General features: G+C 39.7%; 1 protein-coding gene across 2 annotated transcripts in view; it reads left to right on the forward strand.

The window, feature by feature from the left end:
* The window catches only part of KIAA1549L (KIAA1549 like), a 148,907-nt gene that overhangs the window by 91,598 nt on the left and 45,060 nt on the right, over positions 1 to 12,249 (forward strand). For both annotated transcript variants that reach the window (XM_060275441.1, XM_060275442.1), the window contains 3 exons: positions 5,676 to 5,866; positions 8,439 to 8,566; positions 9,783 to 9,806. In XM_060275441.1, the coding sequence (XP_060131424.1) occupies positions 5,676 to 5,866; positions 8,439 to 8,566; positions 9,783 to 9,806 (343 nt within the window). The remainder of the gene's footprint in view (positions 1 to 5,675; positions 5,867 to 8,438; positions 8,567 to 9,782; positions 9,807 to 12,249) is intronic.

The raw sequence follows: 12,249 nt of genomic DNA on the forward strand, positions 1-12,249 counted from the left end.
ATAGAAACCTTATTAAAATTTTATGAAATAAAAAATAAAAATAAACAGTACAGTCGACTCTTATCTTACGCGATGCTTACGTTTCAAGGATAGTGCATAAAGCCAAAATGGTGTATAGTCAAAACGAACTCTCCCTGCACTTTTGAATGCATGCTCAAGGTGAGTGCAATGGCAAGTGGGATTGCCGATATCCCTGCTGGATGCCCGCTCCCCTTTTTATTTTTTTCAGCCAAGTGCATAAAGCTGAATTCACACAAGCTAAATGAGCCTAAGTTGTTGGTGGACTGTATACATTAATAGTTTGTCTCTTTCCTGATTTTAATAATAATATCATATCACTTTTATACAGTTTAAATACAGAAATAGCAAAAGCAGATAGCACACCCAGGTGTCACAATTTCCTTTTTTTTTTTGAAGAGGCCAGAAATATGATTGGAGTCAAAAATCTGAGCTACATGCTTTTTTGTATAACAGATTTACAAGTAGGATAGTAAAGCAAACAATAGGGAAATCCTCAACATTTTTTACCTCCATTTGGCTGAACTGAAACTGGAGGTTGAAAGTTCATAGGAAGCAGCAAGTTAAGTGGTGCTACCTCACCTGGGTCTGAAAATAGATTAGCTTAATGTTTCCTGGACGGTTCTTGGGGGCTTGTCTTTGAGAAGACCCTTGATGACAGATAAGCTTTCAAGAAAGATCTGCCTGTGGTTTTTTTGTTTTTGTTTTACTTATTTATTTGAATGTATTTTTTTATTAAATTTCCAAATTCTCTGGGTAATTCTCAATAAAAATATAAAACAATACATATAAAAATATAAAATGATGCATGTTTATGAAATGTAAACTAGATAAAACGGTACAATGTAAAGCCGGAATAAAAATACAATGACAGATGAAACAGCAGTGCAAAAGGTATAAACCCCGCACATGCACATGCACACATACATAAATCTATGGAACACTGAAGCACTTTCCTAAAAGGCCTGGCAACGCAACAGAAAAACTACAGCGTTGGCACCAAGTATGCCTCTCTAAGGAGAGCATGCCACAGTCAGTGTTGGAATGTGTTTGAGTTTACTTGGTGAAGTTGAAGATGTCTTGCCAGCAACAAGAAGTGTTTGTATGGCCTTGAATGTTATCTGGAGTCTTCAGACTCAGCTTTGGGAACCTTGTTTTCTTCTCTCTCAGCACCATGGTCCCCCTCCAAACAATCACCTCTTCCCTGTGGCTAAAGTTTACTCTTTAAAAACAGCAGATGATCCTCTGGGTACCATAGCTGCCAAGTTATCCCTTTTTTTAAGGGATTTTCCCTTATGCTGAATAGGCTTCCTCACGAGAAAAGGGAAAACTTGGCAGCTATGCTGGGTACATATCCTGGCTTACATCTAGTTTGCTCTTTACTTCATTACTCTGGCCAGCATCTGTACAGTTTGGAATTGTGTGGGTTAGTTAAGGCTCTTGTCATGAATATAAAATTTGGATAGTATAATTAAAGGAACATTTGTGCACAGGGATAAGAGGATAAAGGTCCTTCCTGTTTTTGATTTATGTGCTCTAGTGTTAAATGTTTGATTAATGAAATTAGAAGAACATTTTGTTTTCATTTTAGCCTGCCTGGAGTTTTGGTCTGTCAGGCATAACAGTAATCGTAATTGCTAGCAAATTATTAAGCGTAAAATCTTGGCAATGCAAATAGTTGCCAGTAATATGTGCTGAGTGTATTTAAATAGACTGTGTGTTGTTTCTCTAGTTGCAAAAATGCCTGAAACTACTTGAGCACTGCAAACCTTCTGGATGAAAAATCTGTTCTGTGAATATGGCTGAAGTGGTTTGTTTATTAAAATTATGCTTATGAAATGACGTTATAATCTGTGTATACTTAAAATCTATTGATTAGGATGGCTGCTGCTGAGGGCCTTTGCTCTGCAAAATATAACATTTCAAGCCTTCCAAAAAGGAACCTTCTTGGCTTGCTGCTTTTATTCTTGTGGAGTGTTTCTATTTTATTTGCTCTGCTCTGCTTGCTTTGATTTCACATATCAAGGGGGAACAAGGAGAGTGGAACTGCATAATCAGTGCTGCAGTCCTGCTGCTGCAAAGAGACTCCTATGCACTGCAGTTCTTTGCACAGAAGGGCTGCCTGCTGGACCACCTTTTAGAACTCTCCCTTTGTGAATGGAACTAAGCGAATTATTGAAAGGATAGAGGGGTAATGATTCCTTTGGCATTAAATGTTACAATATGCAGCAGGTGAGGGAAGAGATTTGGTGTGCCACCCAGGCTGTCCTGTTAAGGACAGCTCTTTAAAGGATGCTGGGCAAATTGAATGTACTCGGGAAAGATCAAGTCTAGGATCTTGAGAGTTCTTAAATCCTTTTGTCATCCTTGATTGCTTTAACAATAAGGATGTTCTGTACTACAGACATTTGTGTCAACTGAGTTCAACCAAAAAGAAAAGTGGGGGAAGTGAGGTTGCTGGCACAAGAAGTGAATGAATGCACATAAGCATGCTCCCCAAAATAAGGGCAGCTGAGAGTTTTTTTAGAGTTTTTTGCCTGATAGAAACTGAAATACTTTGAGAGGATTGACTATCAAATGTGTTGGATTTCAGCTACATTATTTTATGTTTTGATGTGGAGGCTATCTGTGTTAAATCTCTGTTCATTTTAATTCATGGCATGATTTTAGAAACAGTGATTTTATATCTGAAGGGCAAGGAAAGTCAGGTGTATGAACCCTGTACCCTGTGCTCTTATGGCAGATAATGCATGCCTGTTGGCTTAAATGTTGCTGTTAATGTAATTAAATGAGTACATTTCTGTAGAGTTCCATTGCAAGGGCATTTGCATACTTTTATGTTCACAGAACTGTTCATCTGACAGTATCCTGTCAGCTTCAGTCCTCTGCTTTGATACGAAATTTCGAACTGGTGGGCACAGCCACATTACAATGCTGAAATGATTTTTGTGGTTTATTTCTGGAGTTCACACATTTCCTCCCCATTACTGTATTCCTGCAAAGCTGTTGCCAGAATGGAATAAACAGTTTTGCCAAGTAAACCACAGAAGTAGATTGAAGCTCCAGCCTAATTAGGTCTCTAATGTGAAGTCCTTTATTATTCAGGAGTTTCTCAGTGTCAAAAGCTTGCCCCGCTTACTTTTATGGCCAGATTATTATAGCTATTATTATTTAAAATAGTAATAATCTCCACAGAACATAGTGGGAAAGTATATGATATGGAGGATGCATAGTGTCACCGAAAGCAGCTACCCTGTGAGGATTTCCTTCTCTCCTGGCAAATCTCAATATGCAACGCGATGTCTAGTGTTGAGAATTTCTACACCCTGCAAACAGGAGTCTGTGAGCTAAAATTGAGGACATTCTCAACACAATTATGTCATTGGGGGAGGGGGCAGTCTACTTTTAACGTTATTATTGGCACCTGTCTGTCTCGAGGACTGCACCTTTGTGGGTGAAGCCAAACCGTTGGAGGGTTACAGCGCCTGCTGTGGCTGTAGAGACCAATGCTGGAGAGACGTGTTTCATTGCAGAAATTAGAGAGGCTAAAAAATAATGATAAAGGGTTTCGTTGCACAGTTGGCAACATATTGATCGCTTTCTGACAGTTGAATTAAAAAACCTTTAATTTGTATTAAAAAATGTTCTGTGCGTTAAAATTTGAAAGAAGGTGAGAAACTTCCCCCTGTAGTTATTTTTCAGTGTCTTACTTCTTTTTGAGAAAGAAAAACCTCTTTTTTCCCCCTAGGAGAATTTTGGCATGTCATTGAATGTGCTTTCTGAATGCCCATGCTGCAACCAGGGTCTTTTGTTTTTTTGTTTTTTATAGAATATTCAGGTTCATTGGAAACCTGTGATTTGTGATAGGAATGCAAAAACACTTGACAGGTTTGACTCTAAAATAGCTCTGTTTATTGATTGTTTCAGTCAAAATGTCACAACGGATTCATCAAGTGTTGTACTCATTGCCCTCTACGTGTTTTAACAATTTCCCCTAAGATGGAACTGGAGCTTTTCCTTCAAAGGCTCTGACAACAGAAGTGTCACTGGAATGTTCTTCTAGCTCGCTACATTGTAATAGGGTTTCACATTGGTGATGGAGGAGAGTCCAAAATTAGAAATAAGATTTGAATATCTAATGTCATAGGTCTGCCGCCTGAAGCTATTTCAGATGGGACCGAAACCCTCCATGTTCTAGACCAATCTGAAATTGGTCCATTTTATGTCTCTTCTATGACCTGGAAGCTATACGCCGGCTCCCTCGACCAATAATGCGAGATGAGCGCGCAACCCCAGAGTCGGTCACGACTGGACTTAATGGTCAGGGGTCCCCTTTACCTTTTTATGAGCCATCTATGCTGCCCTCTATCCTTAGCAGAAGGGTAGAAGGGCACACCCATGGCAGCCATAAGGCCTCAGGCTAAGTATATATACTCTCTCCTTCCAGTATTTATGGCTGCTGTTATTAATTCATTTCAAAGTACATTCAAGTGACCCCAGTCAGTCAGACTTCAAGTATGTATGTATGTATGTATGTATGTATGTATGTATGTATGTATAAAATACAACATACATATGTTTAGAGCTGGTATACCTGTGGTATGCTGTATGCATTAGCTGAATGTAATTGATAGTCACAAATTACAAAAGAGAAGCTAATGTTTACACAAAGCAGGTGGTGCTCTGCATAGTAGACAATTTCAGCCCATCTGTAAAGTTTAAAAATGGATATGTTCCAGCAAGTTGCTATTGCAAAAGGCCTGAAACATGAGTTTATTGTTTTGGCATGCCATTTAATGTCACATTGGTTCCTTTATATTTTGGAGTACACAAGGGTACAGCTTAATATTTCAAAACCATTTTGTTCTGGGTGATATAAGCAACAGTGTTTGAAGAAGACACTGATTTCATCAAGATCAGAGTATCTCCTGCTGCATTTCTATCTTATATCTTTGGGGGATTGCTGTGTCTGTCTAAGAAACATAAAAAATAATCTCCTGTTGACCGGATATGGCCTGTGAAGCAGACAATAAGCTGGTACTTTTCCCGTTTCTTTCTTCTTTCCCATTCTCTCTCTCTCATATTGATTTGATTACTTGAAAATAGGGCCATTGCAAATATTGTTTCACTGTAGTTTGAAGCCCTTTTTTTTTTACTCGTAAGCTGCTGCAAATTCTTGGTGCAATGTTCTTCCTCCATTGGCGTCACAGCCTAATTGGCCTACACTGCTATTTAATTCTGTTGGCTGTGGCAGCCACATATCCTCCATGATTATCCATGTCATGGATGCCTGTAAACAAAACCACATGGGTCACCACAGCCAAAGAAGAAAGAGGGAAATGCCACCAAGAAGAATAGTATTGGGACGAGACACATGGGTTTGCAACAAGTGCCAAAAATGGAAGATGCTTTCAGAGTCACAAAAAGGAGTTCTAAATAAGGCATGTAGTTTAGACTCAACCGTAAAATACTTAAAAATGAATGCAGCTACTTCCCCATTAATTCTGTTTCCACAAAAGCATTGATAAATCTGAGCAGTTTCCCCTTCACTCTTAGGTTCATACAATGTGCATCTCTGGCTAAATCTTGAATTGTACAATTAAAAATGTATTAAATGTATATCTGATTCAGAACTCCTTTGTTTTCTGTATCTGCAGCCAGTCCAAGGATTTGACTATGCCAAGCAACATTTGGGCCAACAGGGAGCTGAAGATGAGGTTTTGCCTGTAACCCAAGAGACTGTAGTACTGCCGCTTCCAGTGAGAGATGCTCCTGCCTCTCAGGAGAGGGAAATTATTCAGGATGGAAGCACTGCTAAAATTGCAAAGTCCAATGACACAAGAAAGAGGTAAGTATTAACCGCAGAAGGAACACCCTGGACAGTCTTAATTCAAAATTGCTGTGGAACTTACAACCATTACAGTGCCTATATCATGGTCTGTGTGTGTGTGTGTGGGGGGGGGGGGGAGAGAGAGAGAGAGAGAGAGAGAGAGAGAGAGAGAGAGAGAGAGAGAGAGAGAGAGAGAGATTGGAACCAGAGCGATGAATTGCTATATTGAGCAAGGCTTCCTACAGAAATTATATGTATATAGTATGCTAGTTATTCTTGTTTGAGGGATATTGGTGAACGAAAAATGACTTTCTACATTTTGTTAGGTGGCCTCCGTAGGCCATTTTATACAGCCACTTAGCTGCCGGCCCTGCCTTGCTCAATACATTTTTGTTTGTTTGCTTAGTTCAAATGATGAGAGCTGATAAACTGAAACATAAGTCAAATAAGATGGATGTGGTTCATTAGCCCAGGGACATGGAATTGCTCTATCCTCTAATGGAGCAGCTTCATAGGTTGGGATTCAACTAGTGAGTCCTGTCAGTGACTGCCCTGCACAAAGACTTCTGCTTGCACAGTGCAACATTCTCCCTCTCCTCCCCTGGTGCCTCCTGAGATTGGCTCTGGGGAGAGGGGACAAAAGAACCCCTGGAGCAGTGCACCGTTGTGGGCGAGAGGGGAGGGAATAACCTTACTTTTAAGCCAAAATACTTGCCCTGAAGGAACAATTGCCTAGGCGTGACATTGAATTCCTCCCACAGTTTGTGAGTTCTCCTACATCCACCTTTGTCATTGGAGACATTCTTTGGATTTTCCTCCTCAGATGCCAGACTTTCATGGGCTAGCCCCGCCTGTCTTCAGTCACCTCAGGCTTCTCTGCATTGTAAGAAAGATGAATATTTGGAGATAACATAGTTTCCGCAATAGAGATGTAAGAGATTTGATTTGTTTTTATTTCATCATGGCAATTTACCAGAGTAACATAACCAAAATTGTAGGTTCCTTTCCTGAGGATCTTGTGAACTCAATTTCAGCATCTCAAAGGAAGGAGGTGCAAGAGTAACATACAGAGAATGTGCAGAAGTATTATTAATTTATTTACCTGTCACTTTCCAACTGAAACAGACAGGGTTTCTTTTATTAGTGAAGTAGTTGTGCCGGGGCAACAGAGCACTTTAATCTTCCTTAAATGTGCAGACCTAAAGTTCTGGTATGCGGCTGAATCAGTCCCATGATGGCTTGGAGATGCCGCAGATAATTACTGCATCAGTGCTAACCACAGACCTGAGGCTACCTAACAGCTGTAGAAATTGTTTACTTTCTGTCAGACCAAAGATTCTTTAATTATAAAGATAAACTTGTCTTATATTTATTTGAAAATGCCCTTGTCTTATGCTCTGACAGTGATTGCTCCTTGACTCGGCAGTAGATTACCAGAGCTCATGACAATAAAGAAGTCGTTGTTGATTTGCTTCCTTTCATCTGATATCAATAGTACTAAGGGGAGCTATCTCATATTACAAAATGCATTTGTAATAGTACTAGCAAGTTTCACTTTAAAAACAGCATCCTCATAATTTATCACCTAAGCCTTTTGCTAAAACACTTAGAACTGCATCTCACACCACACTTAAAAGACATAGATATAGTAACTTGAAGCTCTCCCTAACAGCCTTACAAAACTTGAGGAGTCTAATTTTCTACAAGACTAGGAAGGAGAGAGACACACCAGCTGTGACTTCTTGCCACCCTCCTTTTCTTTTGTGATTATTGTTTACTGTGTTGCTTCTTGTTGTTGCTGTGGATGCTTGTGGGTTAGATTAGAACGGGTTGGTTGCTATATTCTGTTGTTAGCTTTATTGTTCAAAATATGTGTGCGTAAAACTAACCCATACAGTATATGCATACAAGTCTTTAGCTGTGATTCCCGCATTGCAGGGGGTGAACTAGATGACCCTTGGGATCCCTTCCAACTCTACAACGCTTTGATTCTGTGTATGAAAGTGTGCAAAATTGTATTGAGAATATGCATTCACAATTGAATATCTCTTTTTAAATGTCCAGTGATACAAGACAATCTTGCAGAGGTTAAAAAAAGGTTTTTCCCTCCTCATACAGAGCCTATAAAACAATTCTTCTTGCAAAGCAATTTCTTTTACTATGCATTTTGAAATACAGCTGCATACAGACTCCATATATGACAAACAAAATGAGAGTGCAGCCATATTTCTGAAAGAGTGCAAGGGGAAAGAGTTGTGCAGTCAGAATGCTTTAACGGCCTCTGTATTGGGGGAAAAAGTGACTTTTTGTCCTTTGCAATATTTCCCTTTATCTCTGTGAGTTTACAAAGGAGATGCATTCAATTGTGAATGCATAGAAATCTTTCTACATTCTGAGCTGTTATGAAAATAGACTGTGGATGCCTCCTTGATTTTATTGTGTTTCTTTATTGCAACATTTTTATCTTTCTTTTTGTATAAGAATCAGGCTTGAGAAGTCAGCGATGCAAACCAAGCTAATGCAATAACCTTGAAATGAGAAATATGCAGGGGAAACTTACAATCTTCCTTGTTGCTATGGTTACTTGCAGCAGGTCGCCTAGTGAGAACGGTTCTGTCATCAGCAACGAATCAGGAAAGCCCAATTCAGGCAGAAGCTCTCCACAGAAAGTAATGGCACAGCAGAAAGTGACAAAAGAGGAGGGAAGAAAGAGAAATGGTGAGAAATGTTTCCTGATGAGAGATCTACTATATACCTGCCATCTCTCCCATGGAGATATGCTGCCACAGAATATGCAGTATTGCAAGCCACTCTTTTTTTTAAAAATGCCCTGCAAATAACAACCCTCCATGCATCTATTCTTCTCTCTAGCTGTGTTTCCTCTCTTTGTTTATACACATTTCTTTGCTCTATAAAGCTATCCATTCATCACTAAGCTCAATATTTGTTCAGACTCTTGAATTGTTGCAATCATTGGCTTGTTTTAATAGTACATTAAGAAAATGGGGTACAGTGGTTTGTATTCATGTACCTGGATTTGTATCCATAGCAAATAGCCCTTTTTTGTTTTGTTTTCAGTGTGGCTTTCAATTCCCCCAGATCTGATAGCATGCCTTAATTAGGCATAACTGGATGTTAAGGTGTGGTGGTCCACAATGCTGATGATTCTTTTTCTCTATCTTTGCTAAGGTCCTAAGCTAAAAAACACCCCCTAAGAGTCTCATTTTTCATATTGAAGCTGTAGGCTTTGTGATTAATAGTGTACCAGCTATAGTTAATGAGAACTGGATATTAATTCCCAGCATTTTGTGATTTATTTTTTGCTTGCTTACTGCTCTTCCTGAGTTTTGAATGTTGTATGTTGTAAACTAATGTGTGAAATCAGTCATTTTTAAAAAATTTGTTGCTGTCTGATTATCAGTGAATGGCTTGATCTTAAAACTTGCAGCTCCATCTTAAAAATATGTGGAATGTACTATATTTTGCACTAATGTAGACTTACAAAGCTTGCATTGCAAACAGCATTAAATATGGTTTTAAAGATATTTAACTGATTGCAGATGTTTAGGATCAATGTTTGTCCTCCATCAAAGCAATGGAAAGATCCATTGAACTATGTAGTAGTCCCCTGAGTAAACTGTCCCCTGAGAACACTGTAAAATATGAATCCTGCAGTGGGTACAGATTCCTGCATTTATAGCAGTTATGAAATCTTCTGCTTGCAAGACTGATATCAAAATTTACATGAATCACAATGGAACTAGCAAATAGTAGCAATTTGAAATAAAATGGCATGCTGTTTCCCATAGATTATATTTTTTAAAATCCTTCCTGAAAGTATTGAAGAAACACCATTTATTGTCCATTTGTCTGTATTAAATATGTTAGTGAGGACGTTATTTTCTGTTTTGTTTCTTTTTTCTTTGACATTTAGGTTTTAAATCCTCAAAGAAAATTGGTAAGAGATTTTAGTTTCTTAATTAAAACTATACTAATATTTTGTTCAATTCATAATTGCTACAATTCTAATGCATCTTTACAATCACTATAATGGCTACTAAAACCAGTATTTCGCTATAAGGAGTGTGTGAAATCCATGTATTTGAACCCGGCTCTGAGAATTTAGCTAGGGTGAAATATTTTGCTTGTGGGCAGGCAGAAAAGTTAATGTAATGGTGGCTTGATATGCTTGTCTACACAGAAGCTTCTAGAGACTGTGCTCTGTGTTGTACCCAGAGGACTCTGTGGTGTTTCCTCCCAAAATGTTTTTCACCCCTCTCAAAAATGTCTCACTGAGGGGCCTCCCCCCTCCCATTCCCACTGGCCCCCTTGAGCAAAGGAGAACTCAACATAACCTCATGTACCTTCACTGAATTCCAGTTTATCAAGCAGTTGCCAGGCTTTTGGGGCCAACGGGAATTTTGAGAACGTGCCATGGGCACCAGTCACAAAATGGCTGCCGGGAAGGGGCATGGTGGTGTGATGTAAAAAAAAGCTGCTTTATGTGTGTAACATACTACCGTAGTTGCCACATCTAAAAGAGCAGGAAAAGAGACAGGACCACAACATCAACCCTATCACCAACGGGAAAAGGCAGCTACATCAGCCACCACTGCACTTGCTCAGAGAGTGCAGTTCTTTCCCCTCTTCTCTGTTCAGAACTGGGGGGAGAGTGGGTGTCCTGTCCAATCCTGGTGTCTAACGAAATGTGGGCATGTTAGAGGGGAGATGTTTGATGTATGAGACACCGAACCAATGCAGACAAAACTGAGCAGAAAGAGCAAACAATCACTTGTGCATAATGGATTTTTGAGGGGATATATACTGAGACCTTTAGCAGGTTCTATAGGAGGTACTGGCAGGCTCACTGGTACCCAGAGCACCACATTAGTAAGCCCCGCTCTGCATGCAGATCAAGCAAGCAATATAGAGGCAAGACACCTGAATATTGTTTACAAAGCTCTGCATGTTCATATGAATATAGCTGTCAAGGTTGACCTGAGAACCAGAAGAGTTTGTTGCCCTGGCAAGTTTCCGGCCCAAACATGAAACCTCTTACAGCCGTTCATGTGCAGGAGGGCCAGCTTATAGTTTGAAAATACTAAATATTCAGAGCCATTTCTCAAGGGGGTTGGAAGATATGACTTTGGGGTCCATTCCAACTCTATCATCCTATAAAGGTGCAATTCTGATATTTACCATATAGAACATAGAACTGAAAGTTCCCACTTCTAGCCTCAGCAGCTTCTTACCAGTGGAGAATTTCTTAGTAGGCAGACTAAGCTCATGTTTAGGGCACCAGCAAAGCAGGGACGTGCACACACATACAAAATTTGTTAAATGATTATTTGATATATCAAAATAGTCATCATGGGGAAAATAATAACTTCATTAGACTTCCTTACACCCCACGGCAAAACTCTTCCCCCATTTTTCTGTTCTCTTTTTGTTACTTATTTTGAATCGTCCCTTCAGCTCTATCGCACTTGGTGCCTCTGAGAACTAAATATAAAGTTAAACAACAAATCTAAAATGTGGTCCCTCCACAAGGACAAAACTCAGGCCATGTGGTACAGTTCCAGCTTACTATACATTAGAAATTCCTGAATATTGCAGAGTCTTTACTTTGGTCCATCTCTTATAATCAACATGTCTGCTCTTGTCACTTGGGTATTGAAACAGTTCAGTGTGTACTACTGTACTCATATTTTTAGAGTATTCACTCTTTTATAGAGTTCACCTATTTTAACTAAATTTCCAGGCAGACCTGATAATTTTTACACCTCCCTCCTTTTGTCAGACTCCATTAATGAAATTACTATCCAAGTGGCAAAATGCTTTGCTTCAGTGTGCATTACGAGGAACCGTTCGATTAAATCTCCCCACCAACCCTACTAGCATTCAGCAACCCATTCTAGGTGACTGTGAATGTGCTGCAACCCCCCTCCCCAATATCATTAGCCTTTCGCTGTGCTGTCAATTCCTAATAGTCCTCCGCTGTTCTGAAAATTGCAACTATACTTGTTTGACTGCGACTTAGTGGTTGATCTGTGATTGCAATAAGAAAGAAAGAATTGCATATGGGCAAGGGGGAACCACAATCTTTTCAGTGCTTAGGGCAGGCATAGGCAAACTCAGCCCTCCAGATGTTTTGGGACTACTACTCCTAGCACCCCTAACTAACAGGACCAGTGGTCAGGGATGATGGGAGCTGTAGTCCCAAAACATCTGGAGGGCCGAAGTTTGCCTATGCCTGACTTAGGGCCTCTGAAGGTCTCAATCTAGCCTTCTTCTTGCACTAGTATATGGCCAGGTTCAGACCTCTGTGACACTGGTGACATATGTACAGGCTTCCTCATTCACTTCAATGGCAAGTGGCTTGCGTGGAGCTTCTGCTATTG

This window comes from Zootoca vivipara, chromosome 1 (assembly GCF_963506605.1).
Source record: "Zootoca vivipara chromosome 1, rZooViv1.1, whole genome shotgun sequence".
Taxonomy (NCBI): Eukaryota; Metazoa; Chordata; class Lepidosauria; order Squamata; family Lacertidae; genus Zootoca; species Zootoca vivipara.